The sequence below is a fragment of the Mandrillus leucophaeus genome, unplaced genomic scaffold (assembly GCF_000951045.1).
Source record: "Mandrillus leucophaeus isolate KB7577 unplaced genomic scaffold, Mleu.le_1.0 Scaffold331, whole genome shotgun sequence".
Classification (NCBI taxonomy): Eukaryota; Metazoa; Chordata; class Mammalia; order Primates; family Cercopithecidae; genus Mandrillus; species Mandrillus leucophaeus.
In genome coordinates this window covers 2,264,120-2,274,506 of record NW_012103488.1, presented here as the reverse complement: position 1 = coordinate 2,274,506, position 10,387 = coordinate 2,264,120, and the positions used below count along the sequence as shown (strand labels likewise).

General features: G+C 37.9%; 1 protein-coding gene across 1 annotated transcript in view; it reads left to right on the top strand.

Moving 5' to 3' along the window:
• The window catches only part of KIF11 (kinesin family member 11), a 71,204-nt gene that overhangs the window by 54,984 nt on the left and 5,833 nt on the right, over nucleotides 1-10,387 (top strand). Inside the window, exons 18-21 of the mRNA XM_011988485.1 lie at nucleotides 2,146-2,425; nucleotides 5,267-5,489; nucleotides 8,765-8,916; nucleotides 9,335-9,451. Coding sequence (XP_011843875.1) covers nucleotides 2,146-2,425; nucleotides 5,267-5,489; nucleotides 8,765-8,916; nucleotides 9,335-9,451 — 772 coding nt within the window. The remainder of the gene's footprint in view (nucleotides 1-2,145; nucleotides 2,426-5,266; nucleotides 5,490-8,764; nucleotides 8,917-9,334; nucleotides 9,452-10,387) is intronic.

Here is a 10,387-nt window from a genome sequence, read left to right as displayed (position 1 = left end):
TATAATAGTATATTCCTGTTTCCTCTTTCCCATTTGTCATTATTTTCATATATTTTACTTAGGTGTTTATATATGCAATAAACACCCAATAGATTACTTGGATTGCTTTGTCTTCATTTTTAATGTATCTATTAGATTTTTTTTTTGTTTTGAGAGGAAGTCTTTGGTATTTGTCATTATTTTCATATATTTTACTTAGGTGTTTGTATATGCAGTAAACACGTAATACATTGTTACTTGGATTGCTTTATCTATTTTCTTTTTTAATGTATCTACTAGATTTTTTTTTTTTTGAGAGGGAATCTTTGGTCTGTCGCCCAGGCTGGAGTGCAGTGGCGCAATCTTGGCTCACTGCAACCTCTGTCTCCCAGGTTCAAGCAATTCTCCTGCCTCAGCCTTCCAAGTAGCTGGGATTACAGGCACTCATCACCACGCCAGGCTAATTTTTGTATTTTTAGTAGAGATGGGGTTTCACCATGTTGGCCAGGCTGGTCTCAAACTCCGGACCTTGTGATTGCCCACCTCGGCCTCCCAAAGTGCTGGGATTACAGGTGTGAGCCACTGTGCCTGGCTGAAAATTTTTAATTGCATATGTGGCTCCTATTATACTTCTGTTGAGCAGTGCTGTTCTAGAACTGTAGCTATCATTTCTATATCCCTACCTAACTTCTATCATTTGATTTTCAACCCTGTTTTTGATCCTGTTAAGTATAGCGTGTTCCATTGTGAGCTCTTCCTATATGCTGAATCAAAAAAGTATTTCCTACTTTTTATTCCTGGTATCTAGACTGATGGATTTCTATGCTATTCCATGGCTTTGGAGGAAATACTAGAGTGGGGTTGAAGTAGGAAGAGAAGTGTGATATAGTTTCTTAAGGCCCATGTAAATCATTTTTCCTGCTTTCCTGACATTTATTGTGTACACCAGTGTTTCCCAATATGGTCTAGGGACTTTGTATTCATCACTCAGGAATCTAGGTGATGTTTATATACACACTGAACATAACTGCACTTGGCATTTATTGTCATGGCTTGTAATATTTTTAACTCAATCTCATCTTCCCATTAAGTTGTGAGGTTTTGTTTTGTTTTGTTTTGTTTTTTGTTTTGTTTTGAGACAGAGTCTCACTCTGTTGCCCAGGCTGAAGTACAGTGACACAATCTCGGCTCACTGCAACCTCTGCCTCCCAGGGTCAAGCAATTCTCCTGCCTCACTCTCTCCCAAGTAGCTGAGATTACAGGCACCCACCACCACACCTGGCTAATTTATTGTATTTTTAATAGAGACAGGGCTTCACCATATTGGCCAGACTGGTCTCTTAACTCCTGACCTCAGGTGATCCGCCTGCCTCGGCCTCCCAAAGTGCTGGGATTACAGGTGTGAGCCACTGTGCCCTTTTTTCAATCATTATGACTTTCATTTGTAGGTTTGGTTTTCAACATCTTGGCTGACTCACTTGGTTTACCCACGTGGTGTACCATCTAGTGGTAATAAAGAGTCACTTCATTCCACAAGGTTTAAATCTTGTCCTGTAAGATAACTTGGAATGCTATTATAGGGAAACTTACAAAGAGGGAAATTATCAGTGAATTTTAAATGTATGTCTAACCAACATTAATTTTATATCAAGTTTATGTTATATTGTTCTATATGTATAATTTGTCACACCCCAATATAATTTTCTTTTAATTATTAGAAAGCTTTATAGCTAATTTAAACATAACGTTTGTAATGTTCGTGATTTGTTTTATATACTAGGCAAGGGAAACTGCTTAATAACAGAATAAATGACTGATTGTCCAATTTAGGGACTAGACAAGAGGCTGTAGTAGATGCCTTGAAGTAACATTGCTTAGTAAGAGGAATAAAACAAGCAGACAGATTTTGAAAGCATCGTAACTGAAGGAGGGCTGTGAAAGTCTCATGAGCAAAGATGATCCTTTCAAAGGTCATTTAATGGCAATGCTGTGAAAAGACAGTGGCCAAGGCATCCATTCTCAATGTCGATTTATTAAGATCACGGGCCCTGGAGCCAGACTGCCCACGTTCAGATCTGCCACTTAAGAGATGAGTGATCTTGGGAAGTTATATATCCTTTGAGTCTTAATTCCCCATTTCAACAGTGTCATTCTCTTTTCCTATAGGAAATCTAAGGATATAGTCAACAAAATGACTTTTCACAGTCAAAAATTTTGTGCTGATTCTGATGGCTTGTCAGAGGAACTCAGAAATTTTAGCCAAGAAGGTACAAAATTGGTTGAAGAGTCTGTAAAACACTCTGATAAACTCAATGGCAACCTGGAAAAAATATCTCAGGAGACTGAACAGCGATGTGAGTCTCTGAACACAAGAACAGTTTATTTTTCTGAACACTGGGTATCTTCCTTAAATGAAAGGGAACAGGAACTTCAGAACTTATTGGAGGTAATAACTTTATAACTAGAACTTACTTTGGGGAGAATAATAATCAGAAAATTAAATATTCTTGGCTGAGAATAGATTTCAAAACAAATGATATTTTAAGCTATAATCACTTAAACTTTTAAGTATAATATTTGGTATGCTTACACATGATCTTGTTTTGTGCTTTGGTATATGTCTTCTCGATCTTGGAATTAATTTAACATTTGTACAGTTTCTTTCCTGTATTTATCCTTGGTTTCTGACTTAGTAGTTTCTTCAAAGAAGGGCAGCCTGTCTTTGATATGTAATACCTTCCACTTATATATGCTTTTTTTTTTTTTTTTTTTTTTTGAGACGGAGTCTCGCTTCGTTGCCCAGGCTGGTGTGCAATGGCACGATCTCAGCTCACTGCAACATCCGCCTCCCAGGTTCAAGCAATTCTCCTGCCTCAGCCTCCCGAGTAGTTGGGATTGCAGGCACCCGCCACCACACCCAGCTACTTTTTTTGTATTTTTAGTAGAGACGGGGTTTCACTATGTTGGCCAAGCTGGTCTCAAACTCCTGACCTCTTGATCTACCCACCTTGGCCTCCCAAAGTGCTGGAATTACAGGCATGAGCCACTGTGCCCGGCCTATCTATGCTTTTTACTTTTCTCCAAGTACATTCAAACCTATTATTGTTTTAAGTATTTAGGTTGTTGTTCTGGTAACCAAAGGATACTTGATAGGTTTATGGATTCGCTTAAACTTAATACTTGCACAAGCCCTTTGTAACTTGGTTTTTTCTTTCTTTGCATTAGAAGGATTTTACTAACATTCTCAGGAAGTAGGTTACAAAGAATTAAAAATTTTAATCTATATAAGCTGTTTTCACTAAAAGGAACTAGAGTTTGTATACAAATAACTAATTTCAGATTTGCGATAGGAAATGTACAATATATGGCCCTAGAGATCTTGTCATACCAGAAAGTAAAAAAGCTGTTAAAGATTTCTGAGGGCCCGGGCGCAGTGGCTCAAGTCTGTAATCCCAGCACTTTGGGAGGCCGAGACGGGCGGATCACGAGGTCAGGAGATCGAGACCATCCTGGCTAACCCGGTGAAACCCCGTCTCTACTAAAAAATACAAAAAACTAGCCGGGCAAGGTGGCGGGCGCCTGTAGTCCCAGCTACATGGGAGGCTGAGGCAGGAGAATGGTGTAAACCCGGGAGGCGGAGCTTGCAGTGAGCTGAGATCGCGCCACTGCACTCCAGCCCGGGCGACAGAGCGAGACTCCATCTCAAGGTTGTCAAAAGGTCTTAGTAGCCAACCTCCCCATGTTCAAAGGTGGTATAATTTGAGCATCAAAAAGAATAATGGCCATAAAGGATTAAAACACATCAAATATATTAAAACTTAGGAACTCATAAAAATTTCATAGGTCTTCTTTGGATCATGCCAGGGAAGCAAAACATTGTCCTGAAAATGGGTAAAGAAGAAGAAACAATATAGCATCCTAAAAAACAATATAGCATCCATCTGTCTTTCCATATCTTGGTTTAGCAGGGTAATGAAGAAAAGTTTTCATTAGACTCTAAGCTAATAAAATGGAGAAGAAATGATAGAATATATCACCAGTATGCAACTCTTAATAAAATAACCCCTGTGGATATTAATGATGGCTTAAACCATTTGATCAAAAGCTGATGGGGAACTTTATAATTAATAGGCTAACCATACCTGAACTCACTGATAAATCTTAACATGAGAGACCCAGCAAAGCATTTTGTATTTGCTGTACTACCTATGAAATATTCTTGCTAAAAAATTAAACCTGAATTAAATCAAGCCTTTAGGTCTAGCCAGTTTGTAGAAAATAAAGCATAGAAATGCAGTTGACCAAATCCAGAATTTGAGGGGTTCAATAGGGTAAAGACCTCATGTCTTCAGCAACAAGTTTTTTTCCAAGGGAAAAAAATAGGAGAAAAGATAACCTGTAGACCAAAAGAGACTTAAGACTAGAGGTCCTTAAGTCTTAGTTTGCCTGAGGCAGTCCTTGTTGAAGTTGTATTCGAATGATTATTATGAATGGGCCCTTTCACTCTAAAAGGTTTCCAATTTGGATGATAAATTATATAGTGACCGACTTAAGACCTATAAACCAAATCTAGTGGTGAATTCTGGTTCAAACAAAGCAATTGTAACACACATTTGAGACAACTGGTGAAGTCTGAACATGGACTAGACATTTGATAGGAAGGAATCAGTGTTAACATTTTCAGATGTGATAGTGGTCTTAAAGTGCTCTTACCTCTTAGAGATACATGCTGAAGTAAATGGATGAAATGATACAGGATTTGTTTCAAAATAATCCTGGGTTTGTGAAGGAGTTAAGTGGCCAGTCCTGTTGGTAAATGTTTGTACTCTACTTGTTTGTAGATGTTGAAGCTGGGTAATGAATACAAGGAGATTAATTATACTGTTCTTTCTACTTTTGTATGTGTTTTAAAATCTTTTATTACTGAAGGCCAGGCGTGGTGGCTCATGCCTATAATCTTTGGAGGCCAAGGTGGGCAGATTGCTTGACCCCAGGAGTTTGAGACCAGCTTGGGCAACATGGTGAAACCCCATCTCTTCAAAAAATACATAAATTAGCCAGGCATGCCTATAGTCCCAGCTACCTGGGAGGCTACCTGGCTTGAGCCTGGGAGGTCAAGGCTATAGTGAGCCCTAGTCATGCCACTGCACTCCAGCCTGGGCAACAGAGTGAGACTTGTCTCAAAAAAAAATATATATATATGGAAAAGGTAAGGGGAAATATGATATTGAATAAAACACTGGCAACTTTAATTTTAGTAATAAACACTTGTTTGCATCATTTACAGGTTGTAAACCAATGTTGTGAGGCTTCAAGTTCAGACATCACTGAGAAATCAAATGGACATACGGCAGCTCATGAGAGGCAGCATAACATTTTTCTTGGTCAGATGACTATTGATGAAGAAAAATTGATAGCACAAAATCTAGAACTTAATGAAACCATAAAAATTGGTTTGACTAAGCTTAATTGCTTTCTGAAACAGGATCTGAAACTGGATATCCCAACAGGTACTTTAAAAGAGAAATAGAATTGTTAAATTTTTTGAAGTCGAATTCAACTCTATGTAGTGTCAGATGTTCAGAAAAATTAGGTCCTGTCGTTGCCTGACAGGAATTTACTATCTCACTGTAATCAACTCAAAATGGGAAAACTAGAACCTTAAAATAGTTTTAATCAAGTGTCATGATATAGGTGGTATCACAATTCAGTAAAATTTCACATACATTCAGGGAATTGACTTTGTTAATAGGGGATATTTTTAAAACAAATACAAACCTAGCACTGTTTGTAAAAGGACATTTTAATACCACAAATATTGGAGAGATGTAACTAACTAAATCGAGTTTAATGCAAAGTTTACCACATTGTGCATTTTGTTCTGTGTTCCTCTCATTTTGTCATAGACTATTGCCATTTAGGAATCCCTGTTTTAAGAGGTGAGGGATCACCGTGGACCACTGGCATTTAGGAATCAACATTTTGAGAGATCAGATATGTCAAAGATCATTGTAGGCTGTAATGATTCAGGGAGGTCTTCATGGAAGAGATGTAACAAGCTGTTTTTTTTTTTTTTTTTTAGCAGAAAAACATTTAAATTTTATTGACAACAGAAATAATTTATAGCCCAACCCAGTACACAAAAATGGTGGCTATGTCCCAGTGAGTTGATTTCATGGCTCACTAATGAACTGTGACCCACAGATGGACAGATACATTGCAGGGTATTAAATGGCCTGGAGAATCACCAGAAAAGAACAGTCTTGCCTGTGCTTCCACAAACTGGGTGGCCAAGTAAACTGATAGTTCCAGAAGCACTCCATGTATATAACCCACATCCTCAAAACAATGCCTGGTGTCTCATAGAATCTGATGGACAAAACCTAAGTAACACCAAAAACCCTGACACAAAGGAATTTGAGAAACATAGTAAAGAAAGGAAAGCACACTAGCAGAAACTTCCAAAAGATGTTAATCAAGCTAAGCCACAGAATCAGTCCTGTATCTGCAATGAAGTGCTGCTTATGTGTGAGAGACAGAAAAAGCTGGTGGCCGAAGTATATATTATTTCATTTATCTTATTTCATTTATATGCCTATAAATGGCATATTTTCTTGATTACAGCCTATTGCTACTTCACTTAGGGAAACTCATAGCTACAACTAGTACGATTTGCCTGATGAGATGAAATTCAGGGGGAACAAACCAAAGGTAACAAATCCCCAAGTTACATGTCTTTCACAAACATACCTCTATCCAGTCAATAGAGGATTTATCAAAAGAAAGATTAATAGTGGAAAAATAAACTGAGGATTCTTTTCTCATCCTCATCACAAAGAATCTTAAGATTAAAAAGTTTTTAAACTAGTGAAGAGAAAGAAGAACAAGGAATACCTTTAATCTCTCCTTTTCATTTTCATTTCTTTTAGCTCAGCTTATGCAAGATTTTGTACCTTGTGAAAGAATATAAGTTTACTGAATACAAAATAGTGCTTAAGATTTAAAACAAAGCAAAATAAGTTGCTGAAGGGGGATCATTTGAGTTAAACACAGGTTTTTTTTTTTTAATCTGTAATTGATGTACATTTGATTGTAAGAAGACACTTTACATCAGGTCACCACAAAGCAGATTTATATACAACCATCAATTGCAGAAAAACAAAGTTTCTTTTTGATCCAAACACAAAGAAAAACTTTGTGTTTTATTTTTTTTTTGTTTTTTTCTTTGCCCTTAAAAAAAAAAAAAAGTAAAAAATGCAGTACTTTTCGAAGGTGAAGCTAGTAAGTTTATAGAAGTGCAAAACACTTTAAGGAAAATTTTTTTTTTTTTTTTTTTTTTTTTTTAAAGAAAAAGGCATGACTTCTCGTTTTCTGTTCTTGGCATAAATTTTAATCTTTTCCAGTGGAACCAAAACCTCCTGAACCCCTTTAGGTGTCATCCAAAGCTTGAACTTCTTCTATTTCCGGATAAAAAATTCGTTCGCAAATGAGCTGTGCAATTCGATCACACTTTTTGACTTCAAACTTTTCTTTGCCAAAGTTAAACAGTACAACACCAACATTTCCTCTATAATCTTCATCTATGACACCAGCTCCTACATCAATAAAGTGTTTTGCAAGCCAAGCCTGACTGTGGAGCTACTCTTCCATAACACCCAGAAGGGAGCGCTATCTGAATGTCCGTTTTCACAAGGGCTTTCTCCACAGGTGGTATTGTGTAATCATAGGCACTGTACAGGTCCCGTAGCCCGCGGCCCGTGCGGAGCCCCGGGTGGGGGCCGTGGCGTGCTCAGAGAGCCGGGCAAAGCGGAGCTGCAGCCGCTCTCCTCTGCAGGCCTGGGCCGCTTACTGGGTGAAATGGCGGATGTCTCTCCAGAGCAGGGCGTGGCAAAGCCAGAAGGCGAGCGAGGAGAGCCACAAGCTGTTTTACACAGCACAAATAATTGGGTTCTTCATTGGATTGTGGTGATGGTTGCATACCCTGTAAACTCACTAAAATCCACTGAATTGTACACATAAAATGAGTGTTTTATGGTATGTCAGTTATATCACAAAACTCTCTTTTTTTTAAAATTTAAAAACCAATTGTTAAAAGGGGATGGTGCTACATAGAATGTTGGTTTATTTTTTCCCCAAGAGACCTGTAAGATTTACTGTCTACTTTTCAATGAAGTTAGGAATGTAAATGTTGAGTGGAAAGGCAAGTACTTTTGTAAATTACGAAAGCATGAGCTCATTACAGATAAATATAACTGGGGGCCTGATGTGGTGGCTCACGCCTATAATCCCAGCACTTTGGGAGGCCAAGGCAGGAGCATCGTTTGAACCCAAGAGTTCAAGACCAGCCTGGGCAACATAGTATACCTATATAACTGGTTAATATTTAACCACCACTCCACATTTATAGTGAAATGATTACTCCTATCAAAGTAATCATGTTGGGAAATCTACTCGTTCCAATAATGCTGCCATTTTTTTCAGAACACTACAACTCCTTTTAGAGCTTATAACACATCTTTTATATATCCTCAGAGATGGTAAACTTCATGTTTTAGAGAGTAGGATGAATCTTGAAAATAGTAAAGTCTGTTGTCAAATTAGAAAATATTGTTAGTTGCAAACAATGTCTGCCTTACAGGTAGCAAGACTGATCCTCAAATATGGCAATTATACTTTTATATTTTATATTTTTAGAAGACAAGATTGATTAGGAAGTTTTAGTACTTTTTAAAAATATTTACATCTCATACTTTAATTGTTACCTCTTATCTAATGTCCATTAAAGGTACAACACCACAGAGGAAAAATTATTTATACCCATCAACACTGGTAAGAACCGAACCACGTGAACATCTCCTTGATCAGTTGAAAAGGAAACAGCCTGAGCTGTTAATGATGCTAAACTCTTCAGAAAACAACAAAGAAGAGACAATTCCGGTAAATTTAAAGGATCATAATTTTATAATAGAACTCTCTTATGAACTCTTGATGTGGTTGACTTCATGTGAAGAATTTTACTTTTCACTCCTCAGTCTTACCCTGCCTCTCATTAATGATAGGCCTAGCCCTTAGGCTTCTTTTAATCTTACTAGTTTTTAAATTATGCTAGTAGATAATAATTGCCAATATTTAATATTGTACTTAGTAACATTGTTATATAGGAACCTCTACTCTCTATAAAAATATATTAGGAATTATTTTCATTAATTTGTAGACTTTCTAATAATTTTGTTGAGGTTTAACTTTCATATTATACCATGGGCATTGTGTTATATTCAAAGAAGAAAACTACCGTTACTCTTGCGATGACTTTTAAGCCCTTGGACTTAGTCACTCATCCAGTTTCTTCTTTTAGGATGTGGATGTAGAAAAGGCAGTTCTAGGGCAGTGTACTGAAGAACCTCTAAGTCAAGAGCCATCTGTAGATGCTGGTGTGGATTGTTCATCAATTGGCGGGGTTCCATTTTTCCAGGTATATCATATCAGATAACCCTTCCATATCTGATGTAAGTCATTCATTTACTATTCAGTATAAAGGCATTATTTGTGGTGAGTAGAACAACAAAAACCTTTCAATTATTCCTTAGGATGGCTTCTTAAGGCTTATGATTTGATTTACAAAAATCTGATATTGATAAGGGGTTTTCTGTAGAATAAATGAAGGCAGAATTTGACTTAATCTACATCCTTAGCTGATAGTGTTTAGCTATTGTATTTATTCCTTTTCTGCTTCCTATGTACTCAGACACTGAGAGCAGTCATTCCTCTTCTTTCTACCTTTGACATGTAAGTCTTGGAACCTATCTCTGCCCATAATCAGACTTTGAAGGCAAAGTGACTGAAAAGATTGAGAGACTGGAGACTGCTTAGGTTATATTAGTGATTTCCCCTCCCTGAGGCTCTTCTCTTGTAAACTGTTGCCCCATGTTTCCTGAGCACCTTGCCTGCTCTAATCCAATGTAATTAAATCCTGTGACCTCTCTTACCCACTTTTGGGTTTTTTTTTTGAGACTGAGTCACTCAGGCTGAAGTGGAGTGGCACAATCTCAGCTCACTCAACCTCCACCTCCCGAGTTCAAGTGATTCTCCTGACTCAGCCTCCCAGGTAGCTAGGATTACAGGCGTACACCACCACACCTGGCTAATTTTTTTGTATTTTTAGTAGAGACAGGGTTTCACTATGTGGGCCAGGCTGGTCTCAAACTCCTGGCCTCAAGTGATCCACCGTCCTCGGCCTCCCATAGTGCTGGGATTACAGGCGTGAGCCACTGTGCCCAGCCCTCTACCCACTTTTTTTCTTTTCTTTTCTTTTTTTTTGAGATGGAGTTTCACTCTTGTTGCCCAGGTTGGAGTGCAATAGCGCAATCTTGGCTCACCACAACCTCTGCCTTCTGGGTTCAAGCGATTC